General features: G+C 41.5%; 1 protein-coding gene across 1 annotated transcript in view; it reads left to right on the forward strand.

Moving 5' to 3' along the window:
* Positions 1-13,231, forward strand: part of TNXB (tenascin XB) — a 43,148-nt gene extending 29,917 nt beyond the window's left edge. The window contains exons 21-26 of the mRNA XM_040406419.1: positions 45-177; positions 6,248-6,399; positions 6,963-7,059; positions 8,849-9,010; positions 11,090-11,253; positions 11,560-13,231. Coding sequence (XP_040262353.1) covers positions 45-177; positions 6,248-6,399; positions 6,963-7,059; positions 8,849-9,010; positions 11,090-11,253; positions 11,560-11,658 — 807 coding nt within the window. The 3' untranslated portion in view covers positions 11,659-13,231. The remainder of the gene's footprint in view (positions 1-44; positions 178-6,247; positions 6,400-6,962; positions 7,060-8,848; positions 9,011-11,089; positions 11,254-11,559) is intronic.
* The last annotated feature ends 2,801 nt before the right edge of the window (positions 13,232-16,032 follow it).

The following is a 16,032-nucleotide window of genomic DNA, read 5'->3' on the forward strand; positions in this document are numbered from 1 at the left end:
CTATATTTGCACGAGCTGGTGTCAGAAATATTGGAATCTTTCAGGAGATTCGTCTGTTGCCTCATCTTTCGTCCTTCACGATAAGCCAACTCAATCCTTTAACTCAGTATCGAGTCCAGCTTAAAGCCCTAAGAGGTAGAACAAGCTCTCCTCCCATCTCAACCTCTTTCACCACAGGTGAGTAACAGGCGACAGATCCTAGATCAAGTAACAAATGGTCAGGAGTCCAGAAAGGTGGAGACATTGAGCTTCTCTGCCCTTCACTTGATAGAAAAGTGGAAGACATACAGATAGAGATACTACTGTGATTGGCTTCACAAAACTCAAGCTAAGATTTTCTTCATTGAGACACATGGAGCAGCTCTGTTCATTGTCAGGACACAATGGCTGCCGCAGCGATCAGGGGGCAAGAGAAGCTTATTATCTATTAGATGGATTCCCAAGTGGGAGAGAGGTGTGGAGGAGAAGAGACACCATTTTTAAATTTTTTCAATTTTTTTTATTAAACCTCTCAACCATCGCATCCATTGAATCAGATCCCAAACGTCCTTTTCGAGAGCAGAATTAAAGCGATTGCTGCATCACTTTAGTTACATCAGGAGTTGCAGCTGTAGGCGCCTTACTTTGCACACATTAGGTTAGCACCACAAAATAAAGTACCATTTGTATACAATACAAAGCAGTTATGTTTAGATTGTTTACATTGTCTTTCTTAAAGACATCTGTCTGGTTGGAGTCTCTCTTTATAGGCTATGTACACCTTTGGGGGCAATTTGTTTTTATTATTGCATTGAACTTATGTTGCGCTAAAAAAACTAATTTTTCAATTGCTCTTTATTAAACATTTTGAGCCCTTTTCTCTGTACAGCCTTAAGATTCTTTAGTTGAATAACTTGTGTGCTCAACGATGGAAGATTCTTTAGTAGCATGCTCTGTGTTTTTACTGTGTTCCCTCAGGGAGATCGGGGAGACGGCTCCTTATCTCTGATTTCTGACCTCCTAAACATTCAATACAGCTTAAAGGGGTTCTGCACTTTGTTTAAACTGATGATCTATCCTCTAGATAGATCATCAGCATCTGATCGGCGGGGGTCCGACACCCGGGACCCCCGCCGATCAGCTGTTTGAGAAGGCAGCGGCCTTCTCACTGTTTACCACTGGCCGAGTGACGTCACGACTAGTATCACTGGCCTGGGCGCTGCTAAGCTCCGTTCCCTTGAATGGAGCTTAGCCCAGCCGAGGCCATTTGATACAAGTCGTGATGTCACTCGGCCAGCAGTAAACAGTGAGAAGGCCGCGGCGCTGCTGGAGCGCCTCTGCCTTCTCAAACAGCTGATCAGCGGGGGTCCCGGGTGTCGGACCCCCGCCGATCAGAAGCTGATGATCTAACCAGAGGATAGATCATCAGTTTAAACAAAGTGCAGAACCCCTTTAAAACTTTCTTACTGATAAGAATGTGACTTAAATAAGTGTTTAGGACCTTTTATTAATTTAGAGGTAAGGGTTATTAGACCGGCACAAAGTGAAAGTAAAAAGTACGATTCTCACAGCTCTGTGACAGAACAGCTGAATATTTTTAATAAAGAGCAATTAAAAAAATGATTTTTAGCCCAAAATAAGTAAACTGCAATCATAAAAAATGCCCCAAAAGTGTCAATAGCCTTTAGGTGTACATAGCCATAACTTTTTAGCACTCAGTAGTTCTGGCAGTTAGCAAAGTGTCGACCCTACTGCAGGGATGCTCAACCTGCCGCCCTCCAGGGGTTGAAAAACTGCAACTCCCAGTATGCCTGGACAGCCTACAGCTATTAGGGCATGCTGGGAGTTGTAGTTTTGCAACATCTGGAGGGCCGCAGGTTGAGCATCCCTGTCCTACTGCATCCAGCTGAGGCCAGCATCCTCATCTTTTACGTAAAAATAAGTTAAGAGTTCATGTGATAAACATTAACATGCTAGAAATGCACTTAAAGGGGTTCTATAAAACCAGGAACCCCTTTGAATATTGCCAGATAGAGTTCATGGATTAAAAATGAAGACAAATCACCTGTCACTGAAGTTCTTCTCCCAGTGCTGAGCTCTTTTTAACTCCCCTTCCGGCCTGCTGGAGATTCCTTAAGGAAATACAGTAATCCTTCTGATCATGAAAAAAGACATTGGAGATTAAATCTCCCAAATGTGATGTCCAAGGAGCCACCAAGGGGGGCAACAAGAGCTTTCAAAGCAATTTAATGGCAAAAGGCCACATACATACCAGTAGATTTCTTTATCCTCTAAAGAAGAAGCATCCAATGTTGAAATATTCCCTGAAAATCCCCCAAAAATCCTTATATACATAAGACAGAAAGAATTGTAGATAAAATGTCCTTTATTTATTGCTCCAAAAACTGAATGCGTTTGTGTCCGGACATCAAATACAAATTTGCTTCTAATTAAAATGTTTGTGAAAAAAGAATCAAATAAATATTCGGGGAAAAGGGAAAGTTCTTTGTAAAATAAGAGGAATGCAATTTAATAGAGAGGAACATGGTAAAAAGAGTTCATGATAGCCTGGTCAAGGTTACCACATTACTTTGTTGTTATCTTAGGTCATTGGGGTATTCAGCGTTAAGAACACAAACACGTCTCATGAACTAACATGCACTGATTTAAGGGGAATCCATCAATAATTGCTTAGAAACTTCCTTGGTCCACCAAAAATTATCTAGAATAAAACAGTTCAGAGATTAGATGGAGAAGAGGAGGGGATGCAGCTGCATCTTCTATTCAATGTTTCAGCAAATAAGAATAAAAGCAAGGGGAAGCTGCAGTAAGAAGGGGTGTAGGTATAGAGGCACAAAGATAAGACACATCAGTGCTTCTGGCCCATAGTAAGACATCAGACAAATGGAACTTGGTTGGTGGAGCCCTGTTGCAGATTTTCCAATGAGGCCCAGGAGCTTCAAACTGCACCTCTGACAATAAAAAAACATCTGTATGCCCGAGAGCAAACAGGAGGAGCCTATGTACAAGAATATAACTACTATAATACTGCTCCTATGTACAATAATATAACTACTATAATACTGCTCCTATGTACAAGAATATAACTACTATAATACTGCTCCTATGTACAAGAATATAACTACTATAATACTGCTCCTATGTACAAGAATATAACTACTATAATACTGCTCCTATGTACAAGAATATAACTACTATAATACTGCTCCTATGTACAAGAATAAAACTACTATAATACTGCTCCTATGTACAAGGATATAACTACTATAATACTGCTCCTATGTACAAGAATATAACTACTATAATACTGCTCCTATGTACAAGAATATAACTACTATAATACTGCCTCCTATGTACAAGAATATACCTACTATAATACTATGTACAAGAATATAACTACTATAATACTGCTCCTATGTACAAGAATATAACTACTATAATACTGCTCCTATGTACAGGAATATAACTACTATAATACTGCTCCTATGTAAGAGAATATAACTACTATAATACTGCCTCCTATGTACAAGAATATAACTACTATAATACTGTCTCCTATGTACAAGAATATAACTACTATAATACTGCTCCTATGTACAAGAATATAACTACTATAATACTGCTCCTATGTACAAGAATATAACTACTATAATACTGCCTCCTATGTACAAGAATATAACTACTATAATACTGCCTCCTATGTACAAGAATATAACTACTATAATACTGCTCCTATGTACAAGAATATAACTACTATAATACTGCTCCTATGTACAAGAATATAACTACTATAATACTGCTCCTATGTACAAGAATATAACTACTATAATACTGCCTCCTATGTACAAGGATATAACTACTATAATAAAGCTCCTATGTACAAGAATATAACTACTATAATACTGCTCCTATCTACAAGAATATAACTACTATAATACTGCTCCTATGTACAAGAATATAACTACTATAATACTGCTCCTATGTACAAGAATATAACTACTATAATACTGCTCCTATGTACAAGAATATAACTACTATAATACTGCCTCCTATGTACAAGGATATAACTACTATAATACTGCTCCTATGTACAAGAATATAACTACTATAACACTGCTCCTATCTACAAGAATATAACTACTATAATACTGCTCCTATATACAATAATATAACTACTACAGGGTGGGCCATTTATATAGATACACCTTAATAAAATGGGAATGGTTGGTGATATTAACTTCCTGTTTGTGGCACATTAGTATATGTGAGGGGGGAAACTTTTCAAGATGGGTGGTGACCATGGCGGCCATTTTGAAGTCGGCCATTTTGAATCCAACTTTTGTTTTTTCAATAGGAAGAGGGTCATTTGACACATCAAACTTATTGGGAATTTCACAAGAAAAACAATGGTGTGCTTGGTTTTAATGTAACTTTATTCTTTCATGAGCTATTTACAAGTTTCTGACCACTTACAAAATGTGTTCAATGTGCTGCCCATTGTGTTGGATTGTCAATGCAACCCTTTTCTCCCACTCTTCACACACTGATAGCAACACCGCAGGAGAAATGCTAGCACAGGCTTCCAGTATCCGTAGTTTCAGGTGCTGCACATCTCGTATCATCTGAAGGCAATCGTCTATGCTGTGAATATACGAGATGTGCAGCACCTGAAACTACGGATACTGGAAGCCTGTGCTAGCATTTCTCCTGCGGTGTTGCTATCAGTGTGTGAAGAGTGGGAGAAAAGGGTTACATTGACAATCCAACACAATGGGCAGCACATTGAACACATTTTATAAGTGGTCAGAAACTTGTAAATAGCTCATGAAAGAATAAAGTTACGTTAAAACCAAGCACACCATTGTTTTTCTTGTGAAATTCCCAATAAGTTTCATGTGTCAAATGACCCTCTTCCTATTGAAAAAACAAAAGTTGGATTCAAAATGGCCGACTTCAAAATGGCCGCCATGGTCACCACCCATCTTGAAAAGTTTCCCCCCCTCACATATACTAATGTGCCACAAACAGGAAGTTAATATCACCAACCATTCCCGTTTTATTAAGGTGTATCCATATAAATGGCCCACCCTGTATAATACTGTCTCCTATGTACAAGAATATAACTACTATAATACTGCCTCCTATGTACAAGAATATAACTACTATAATACTGACTCCTATGTACAGGAATATAACTACTATAATACTGCCTCCTATGTACAAGAATATAACTACTATAATACTGACTCCTATGTACAGGAATATAACTACTATAATACTGACTCCTATGTACAAGAATATAAATACTATAATACTGCCTTCTATATACAAGAATAAAACTACTATATTATTGCCTCATATGTACAAGAATAAAACTACTATAACACTGCTCCTATGTGCAAGAATATACTCTATCTATCTTATATCTATCTATCTATCTATCTTATATCTATCTATCTATCTTATATCTATCTATCTATCTATCTTATGGACAGATAGCAGTAATCCTGATTTATATAATGATGACAAATTATGCAGCACGTTAGAATTGGGGAAGTAAAATGACAAGTAATATAAATAAGTGGAGACATTTTAGATACGGTTAGGGTTGCCACCCGCCAAGCCAGAAATTGAGTGCCCCTGCTGGTGCCGGTAATTTATGGACTGTTACTAATGAGCATTCCAGGTGCTAAGACAAGACGTAAAAACACCCTTTACTACATCTTACTGAAAGTCAATGCAGACCTGTCCTAAGAACACCAGCCCAGTCATATATAATGAATGCAGTCAAAAATCCAACAGTAGATTTAGTTTTTTACTTCCTCCTGGTGGTTTCTGAAAATGCACGCCTTCTCTCTCCACACTTGCTAAGTGGACAGATTCCTGGTCCAATTCAAGAGCTGTGTTCTCTAAACCAATTGGACGTTTCACCTGCTGCTCCTCCTCCCCTCTCACAGCATGCAGTCTCAGAGATACACTGCAGCCGCACCTCTCTCCTCTCCATCCACTATTTACGGTACTCAACTAAATGGATTTTTCTTTTTGGTTATGGAGGACATTTTTGAACATTTCCAAAGATTCTGCAGGTAGTGAAAAGGGAACTGCTCACTTCAGGAAGGTGAGGTAGATGCCACTTTCCCTACATGAGATCTATAACATTTCCTATACTTGGATATACTGCAAAGAAAATGTCTAACAAGTATAACAAGTTTCCTTCCTAAGAAGATAATACTTGATCTACCTTTAGTTCGCATAAGGTTCCCATATCCCCGGGACTGCTGGGAGCAGAGGATGAATGGAGAAGTTCAGAACGGTACTTCTACCATATATCTAGGAGGAGACAAAGGAAAGACGTTGACAGTGTTTTGTGACATGGAGACTGATGGAGGAGGATGGATTGTAAGTATAGGAGACCTAATTTTCAATTATCCATTTGGTGGCATGGAGCTTGATTGGATCTGGTCATCATATAGTCACAAGATAGTGACCTCTGTCATTATTTTTTTGGATCATTCAATACGTCATATGTAGACAGGGGTGGACTAGCTATAGATCCTACAGGGAAATATACCGGTGGGCTGATGCCCAGGGGAGCCACCCAAGGCCTCCTCATGGCCACCAGCCAGGTACATAAAGCTCTGTTGCTCTCAGCATTAATAGAGCATCAGGTACTTATCTCAAGATGATGATACAGTTTCATATGGTAGCGCAGACGGCAGTATTTGGTGCTGCACTATTGTATTTGGTTATGTTGGGGCAGTATTTTGTACAGTATTGCTGGCCCAGTCTACCTATGTTGGCCCTACACTCTGTCATTTTGGACTCACCTACAACATCGGGCTACTTTTATTTTTATTTTTTTCTATGGCCACTTTAAGTACCCAGACCTTGTATGTAGACTTCATACAATATTCCCAGTTTAGGTGCCGATGTCGAGACAAACCCTGATATCTTTTCTGTAGGTCTTCCAGAGAAGGATGGATGGGAGCACAGACTTCTACCGGGAGTGGGATGATTATAAGAATGGGTTTGGTAACCTGACCTCTGAGTTTTGGCTGGGTAGGTAAACACATTTATACATGTCCATCCCAAAAATTAAACTGATGCATCAATACTACTTCTTATTTACATGACTATTTGACAGGTTGTTCATGAGTTCCAATTGATGGCCCAACAATGGAATAATCATTGATCGGTAGGAGTTTGACCTCCAGGACTCCCATTTATCAGCAGAACAAAGGGGCTGAGCAGTGGTACTAGGCACAACTAGCCTTATATGTACAGCACTGTGCTCCAGCCAGCACTTCTCTCTACTTTGTCATGGGTGTCCCGGGGGTTCAATCCCCTGCAGAGTATACATTGTGTAGATATATCAAGGGGAGAAAACCAGAACTGGATCGCACATCCACAATGCTATGCTTTGATCTAATTAAACTCGCTTCTCAGCGCTATATTAAGTGTACAGCCCCCCATACTGCCTGCTGTACAAGAGGCAAAAGTGGTTATTGACCTGTAGCTCCTGATAGCACTGGACATGTTGTGTTAGACGCAAAAAAATGAAATAAAATGAGTCACTAGGTTTCAACGGTACTTGCGCTGCTGGTCTCCCGAAATGAAGTGCAGAAAGAATACTATCATATTGATATGCTGAATAACCTTTTTACTTCTGTGAGTATAATAAAACAGAAAGTTTTTACTGTGCCGGAGGTACTCTCACTATTGTGTGATTTATGACATCTTGCAGAAAAGCCTTTAACGATCCAGCATAGATTTGCTGAGCTTCAATCTGGGTCGAAGCACACCACTATCCAACTGAAGGGTGTCTGTCTTCAGCCAGAGAAAGTGATTACCTGCATTTCTGGAAAAACGCCTTGTGTGAACAAGGAGCAGCGCGGTCCCACTATATTAACATGTTGTGTTAGACAACTGTTCACATGGTGCAGTACTGCGTGGTGGCCTTTGTTTTTGTGGTGCTGTGCTGGGGGGTTGGTGGGACCCAGTGCCATGGGTGGCATCGTCGGATGGCAGGGTTGCTGTTTGACTCCTGGGTCCCGCTGCCTACTAGGGCAGTGCCGCTTTGTCACCGCATTTCGCTGCGCCTTTTTGTAAGAGTAGGTCCCACTCAAAGAGGCGACCTTGGCGTGGTGAGTGGACTTATGCCTTTTGATCAAAATATTCACTAATGCCTCTTGTACAGCATGCAGTATGGGGGGCTGTACACTTCAATATGGTGCTGAGAAGCGAGTTTAATTAGATCAAAGCATAGCATTGTGGATGTGCGATCCAGTTCTGTTTTTCTCCCCCTGGCATACATTGTGTAGATGACCCATCTTAAGTATAGGCCACCACTTAATCATCTCTCATAGTATAATTTTTAACCACCATAAATTTATGGAGTATGTGGTAGGACCTTTTGGTCAACGGACATCATTACAAGCCAGGCTAATTGCTATTTCAATTTGCATCACTTCTTAATTTTTAATATGGAAATACTGTTGTTTAGGCTAGGTTCACATCTGCAGTGGCAGATCCATCACATAGCTCAGATGATACTACAGCTCATGGAGTTTACATCAGTGGTGTGGAGATCACTGTTCTACCCTCCTACACAAGTGATCCTACCATGTTTCTCTTGTCTATAAACCCATGTTTAAGCTACTTCCAAAAGATCTCTAGAGAAGGAGTTCCAGGAGTACATTATAGTTTGTTCTTTGATGTTTGATGTCTACTAGGACTTCTGACCCCAAACTCTTTATCCAACATGATATAATTATCTAGACAACTGTTATTTACAGAGAATCCTTCTCTTTCGCGATGTCCATACATCTCCTGTATTTCACTTCTGCAGGTAACATTGCTCTACACCAGATCTCCTCTTCAGGCTCCTATGAGTTACGTGTGGATCTCAGGTCTGGAGAAGAGGCTGCCTATGCCCTGTATGATGATTTCCGTGTGGAGGCTGAAAAAGAGAACTTCAGACTGAGGCTTGGACAATACAGAGGAGATGCAGGTAAGGAGGACAATGAATATCTTTGTGACTATGTGATGGAGTGATCATTAGTTGTTAGCATGCCATAAGTTTACCTCTAGTGATTTTCTTTAATGACTTAAGCTGCAAATGTTTTCTGTATTCTCCATTCTGAACTAAAAAAATGCTCATAGCATAGTCTACACGAGAAGAAATTTAACTTTGACTAACGTGATCCACCACAACATAGACTCAGGAGGCTCTTAATACGAGACAATCCTCTATGAATCAAAAGTAATGCATATGACCCCTTTGATCAGTAAAGCCCTAGAACAAACTGTATACAAATACAGACCCTGGCAGTGGCGTACATAGAGAAGTAAGGGCCCCATAGCAAGGATCAAACCAGGCTCCCTACAGAGGACAGAAGGGGTTTTGCCTAAACCCCTTTCAATGACCCTTGGGCCATTTTCCACTACCTCATTTGCTAAAAGTTGTTCCTTTAGAGGGTGGAGTCCTGACCAAGTTTTTACCTCCAGTAGAAGAGGAGATAACCCCAACTAAGACTGGGCCCCCTCTTGGCCTGGCCCCCATAGCAGTCGCATGGTCTGCCGCTATGGTAGTTACGCCCCTGGACCTTGGGCTGGACACCCTATGCTAATACAGACCCTAGACTAGATCCTCTAAACCAATAGACTCAAGACCAAACACACTAAAGACATACAGACCCCAGATAAGACTCCTTAAAGGAAGTCTTTTACCAAATTTTTACTTATTAAAACATTTGTTATCTGGCCAACAGATCATTACAGATGCATTCTAGAAATGTTTTACTCTTTTGACAATGTTTGCATTGTCTGGAAAAAGTAATTTTAATCCACTCGATAATGGATCCAAAGTGCCCAGCGGAGTGGGCTTGTGCTTTCCAAGTGCCCAAGCCTGCTGCCCTTTTCCTTGCTGAATTCCGCCCTTAAGATTAATATGTTTCCTCCCACCACCACCAAAGGTATGCTTATGCAGGGCTTCATTCTGGCTTTTTTCTCTCCTAGGAGCATCTTAGTGACGTCAAGGCAGTGAGGGAGAACGCCGGGCACAGCATAGGGGAGGAGAAAGCCAGAGTGAAGCTCTGCATAAGCCTAATGTTGTTGGTGGTGGGAGGAAACATTATAATCTTAGGGGCGAAACTCAGCAAGGGGGGTAGGCTTGGGCACTTTGAAAACCCAATCCTGACTCACTGGGCACTTTGGAGCTGTTATCGGGAAGCTTCAAACATCTAAGAATCCAAACATTGTCAAAAGAGTAAACGTTATGTCTAGAATGCATCTGCAATGATCTGCTGGCCAGTACAAGTGGTTTAATAGGTAAAAATTTGGTGACTGACTCTCTTTAACTTGATACAGACCCCTGACCAGACACCCTATACTAATACAGACCCTAGAATATATCCCCTCAACCAATAGACTCAAGACATACAGACCCCAGACGAGGCTCCTTAACCTAATACAGACTCCAGACCAGAAACCCCAAACTAACACAGTGCCCAGAAAAGATACCTTACATAAATCCTGACCGCAGAGCGGACAATCTAAACTAATACAAACCCAAGGCCAAACACCCTGAATAAATATTTGAACCTAGACCACACCACCATCTGAATTAACTGAGATCCCAAATCAGACAGTTTAAACAAATACAGGTCTCAGACCGGACCACCTAAATAAAGACCATGAGACCAAGCCGCCCATATACACACTACCAGACCAGACTTCCTAAATGAATACAGACCAACAAAATCCCAGATCACACACTAGACCCCCAAAAATGAATGTGGACAAGACTCTGAAGTTAGCCATCCTTGTTCCTTTAGCTTATAGGTTTCCTCACTCCAGAAATGTCCATACATTTTGCCCTTCCATCAATGGTGCCCCAGGCAGATGCTACCTGTCTTGATCATTTATGAAAGACACTAGATTTCTCTTTCATTCTGTTCCTTAATGTGAAAACCACATGGCAAGAGCTTATGAGTATACAAAGTATATGGAGGACATGCGGGATACAGAATATGAATAGGATGGGTAACTGACCATGGGGAGGACACTGACATATGATCCTTCTTTTCAGGAGATTCCATGAGCTATCACAACAATATGATCTTCTCTACACGTGACCGAGACGCTGAGCGGAGAATCCTTCCATGTGCTATGTCATATCGGGGAGCATGGTGGTACAGAAACTGCCATTTTGCCAATCTCAACGGCTTATATAACAACAACAAAGACCACCAGGTGAGTGGCTGAAGTCATATTCACCCTCTTCCAGAGACATTACCAGAACACATATTTTAGAATATTTTCTTAAATTTATTCTGAATACGCAACCTCTTCGATACATGATGAAAAAAAATGCCAAGGAGAAAGTAATTTTTCCCAAGATATAGTAGACATTAATTGATGGTTGGATTTTTGGTCAACATCATTGGTCCCAAGCAGTTACTTGACACATGAAAGTCTTACCCACTTTTATCTGAAATGTCCTCTGGTCTATTTCATTGGAACCGGGAGAGTGTAATAAATCTTTTCTTCGTTCCTCAGGGTGTAAATTGGAAAACGTGGAAAGGTTTTGAGTTCTCCATTCCCTTCACCGAGATGAAAATGCGCCCTCGGGGAGTGGGCAACCGGCGCCGATTTTAGATCTACAACCTACTATGGAACCACTAAACTGAAAACTGGAAGCAATGTGACACCTCCTGCAACCTTAACATACAGTCCATCCTTCCAGGATACTCAGACTTGGCAGAAACTCCAAACCTTTCAGAATCGGACTGGCTTTATCATGCAACAAAGTATATGTATTATACTATTAGAATAAAAAAATGGGGACAGTAATTGCAGGAAGGAGACATTGAAACAAAGTCAGAAATGTACAGTATATAGGGAATATTATGGGTTAAGTAAAGGTGCCCCACTACAGTGCCAATTTTTGACACCAAAGAGTAGTGTATATTTTCACCTTTATGAAACTTAGCCAATAGCTAACAGTGCAGTTCCTCTGGAGAGGCAAGTCCTGCATAAGTCTTGCCACCCCATAGCAAAGGATCACCAGGGCTGGGCCCCCTCTCTACAAGAGTCATCAGGGCTGGGTGCTCTCTCTCTCAAAGGATCTCCAGGGCTGGGTCCTCTCTGTCCAAGGGTCACCAGGGCTATGCCCTCTCTCTCTCCAAGTGACCAAAGATGGGTGCACTCTCTCCAAGGGTCACCAGGGCTGGGCACTCTCTCATTAAGAGTCTCCAGGGCTGGGCCCTCTGTCTCCAAGGATCACCAGGGCTGGGTGCACGCTCTCCAAGGGTCACCAGGGCTGGGCGCTCTCTCATCAAGAGTCACCGGGGCTGGGCCCTCTGTCTCCAAGGATCACATGGTCTGCCTCTGAGTAGAATGCACAATGAAGAATGAGTTAATGAATGGCAAAAAGATGACCATAGAGCAGTGGGAGTAAACTCAAGATCTAAGATATAGAATAAAACAATAGTGAGCTAAATTATAGGATAATGTCACATGCCAGAGGCCCAAGGCCAGCCTGCATGGCACCAGAGACATGAGCCACAGAGATATAGACTCGGGAATCCACAAACACAGGCCACAGTTCACACACTACACCGCAGCCAGCACGCAGTCCCAAACAACCAGCATACACAGGTGTCACCCTACAGCCAGTACGTGAGGGAGCCTGCAGCCAGCTTGCATGGCACAGAGAAGCAGACATGGGAAGAGCAAACAATCACAGGCAGCAGTTCCACAAAACACCGCAGCCAGCACGTAGCCCGAAGCAACCAGCATACACAGGAGACAGTCTGCAGCCAGTCCGCGAGAGGGCATGCAGCCAGCCTACACGGCCAAAACTGTCACAGTGAACCGCACCGTGACAGATAAAGTATGTCAAAAATCCAGATATTGTGGATGTATATAGATGTAAATGCAATTTTAGTAGTTCTAGAAGTAAAAGAATGTAAAGAGGGGCTGCAACCCCGAGGATGAAGTCTGTGGTAAGAGGAGCGTGTCACAGAGTCAATAAGAAGATGGTGGCAGGAGTAGGGCCGTGGTTCTACCCTATCCCTGCCACCAATCTATAAATAGATATATATAGCAAAATGGATAAACTGTCTATTTTTATAAAAGCACAGCCTTGAAGGGACATTATGGGAGGGAAGAGATGAGAAAAGTCTGTTCTGCAAAGCGCTTCAAATAAAACCTGATGGGACATGATGACGATGGTGTTTTGTGTGTGATATGATGTCCAAACCAAGATGTGTCCGGTGACACTATACACGGAGATGATAGGTAAGAGCTAAAGATGTAGCCAAAACCTTACACCGGGGAAAAAGGAACATAAAAAAAAATATTGCCGAAAAGTGCTCACATCATAGCACATAGTGCCATATAGTGGTCATATATAATAGGCAACCTGGTCAGTTTTTTTTAATTATCATCGTGCCTTTTTCTCTCCGCCAAAGTGATTGATCATTTCATCTTGAAACCACAGCTGCGGCAAATTAACGTGGAAGCCATAAACAGAGGCTGAGTCATCCATTAACACAGATGCGGGAAGAGCAAAAGTGTTACTACGGCACAATGAGGTCCAGATATCTTCATATCACAAAGTACACACTGGACCAAAAGTAATAAACAAGAGTAAAAAAAAATAAAGACAAGACTAAATGAATGTAGACAGCTCCAGGATCCGTCATCTCAAATAGATCACCATCAATGGTAAACAGGCCACACAACCTGTCCTTCAGTTCTTGAGGAAGACGGCTGATGAGAATAAATCATTACATGGGACTAAATTTATTGCACACATGAGCAGTAACCACCATCAATCGTTAGGAAGTTTTAATCTCCAGAATCCCTCATTGACCAATGCCCCACACACCAGTCCGTTCTTATACATACCTGAGGCCATGAAATGTTCAATCCAAGAACCCCAAATAAAAGAAGTTTCATGCAAATACCCACAAAACTACAATATGTCATGTTTCTGCCTAGTTGCTTCAGACAGCTGTTGGTTTAATGCTTGTTAGGTCAAGAGCTGTTCCCCCCAACTTTCTCATGAACATGCATGCTTGGCTTAGCATGCGTATGTTTTGAATGGGAAGTAAGCCACTGCCAGACACCTCTCGTTCTGTCTTATCCTCCTCAGAACAAAAAGATCGTCATGTTGAAATCCAGCATCCCAATCCTTCTTTCCCCCAGGCAAAAAGTTGGAACACCCATATACACATTAGTTGATTGGCCAATCCCACTGTAGGTTTAGAAACAATAGGTCTACTTTAAATCACGTTGTCCCTAACAGAACCGATTAACAAGGCCCACAACATCTCCCCATAAAACAGGCCAAGCCATATTCCCATCATAGAACCTGCAACAGTAGATGGAGGAGAAGGAAGTATGGTCTGGGGGCACCATATGTATCTCAGACATGTAGTAGGTACCTGTTTAAATACAGCGAGAAGGTATGCATCACAGGTATCAAGCTGCAAGGACAGTTGCATTCTGGAGATCCATCATTCTGTCCTTTCTTAATTGCCAAAATTCGGCACAAAGAGAAGGAAATCATTCTCAGTGGGCAAGTCGAGAACATTGGTTTTCATATGTAGGCACAGTCCATGTAGGTGCTATGGGGCCCCCTGGAGAGATGGGGCACAACCTAGGTTGGCTGCATCCCTTATTTTAATGAATGGTGATAATCTGTGCAGGGACCTCTTCTTCACAGGATTAACCTGAGTATCATGGAAAGTAGTTTGGGGGCAAACAAGAAGCAATACTTCTTGTCCCTGGTGGTCAAGGATGTGGTGGTGTTCAACAGCACCAGAAGAGGGTCCTATTTTAATCTTTGCTGCTTGGCACCTTCACTTCTCCCTACACTCCTTATCCAAAGTAAAACAATAAATTAGATGAAGGCTAAATTTGGTTGTTATGAGGAACCTACTGTTGATATGAATTCTCCATATGTGACGCACATGTGAAATGTGGGAGGGGGCGTCGTAACTGACACTGCAGCCAAAGTCGAGATCGATTTTATGAAATATTACAATATAATATTTTGTTTGTTTTGTTGTGTTGCTCAGAAGCTTTCAAGTCACGCACAATTGCAATTACCAAGCTACTAAGTGGATATTTATGGCAGATTTTTGTGTGGTCATTGTTGGCCGGAAGACGAGGTTGATACAACATTATCCATGACTTCAATGTTACCAAGACATGAATCATATAATCATGTGCACGTTTTTTTCCTACACGCATATCTTCCAGGTTACATCATGTGGCGCCTCCTCAGTATAGCCGAGGGACTACAAAGAGTGTGTCATCATTCACAGCTACTGCTATATTCCAGGGAGTGTGCTACTAGCCTCAGCGATTGTCCTCCATCGAGAAGCCATTTAATAGTATGGACTGCTACTGGAAATCTTATATGACCCCAAGCCTGAAAGTCATGAGACGACACATACAGAGAAACAGTTATCAAAAATATTGGTTAATTTGGCAAAATGGCAACAGCTTTATTAGAGATCAATGATATTGGTAGGCATCATTCTCCGACATATTGTTTTAGCCCTCAAAATGGCTGCAAGTCTTCTTCTAGTGCAAAGATGATGACCAGCAAATACAGTTTTATTGGTTCAAAACACAAAATGGCTGACTGTCACCAGAACACGTCCCCCATTATTTGTGTCCCTGTACCCCTGCTCCCCATAAATTAATGTCTTCTTGTGATTTAGTTCTTCAGAGAGGATAAGATTCATGTGACAACTAGTGGCTGATACCTTCACGACACCCATCAAATTTGCCAGCCCTTTACAGGTTATGTCCACCTTTTTATTGTATCAATGCATGTAAAACGAAAAATGAAGCAACTTCGTCATAGAACTCAACTAAAAATGTCTCATCGCTTTTGGTCTCCAGCTCTATGAAAACCTATGGGTCTCCATGGCAACAGACAACAAGCAAACCCTGTACAATCCTACCCTGCAGTCATAGAGTAGTCTCTTCCATTTGTCCCTAACTTTTTAC

Source organism: Bufo bufo, chromosome 8 (genome assembly GCF_905171765.1).
Source record: "Bufo bufo chromosome 8, aBufBuf1.1, whole genome shotgun sequence".
In the NCBI taxonomy this organism is placed as follows: domain Eukaryota; kingdom Metazoa; phylum Chordata; class Amphibia; order Anura; family Bufonidae; genus Bufo; species Bufo bufo.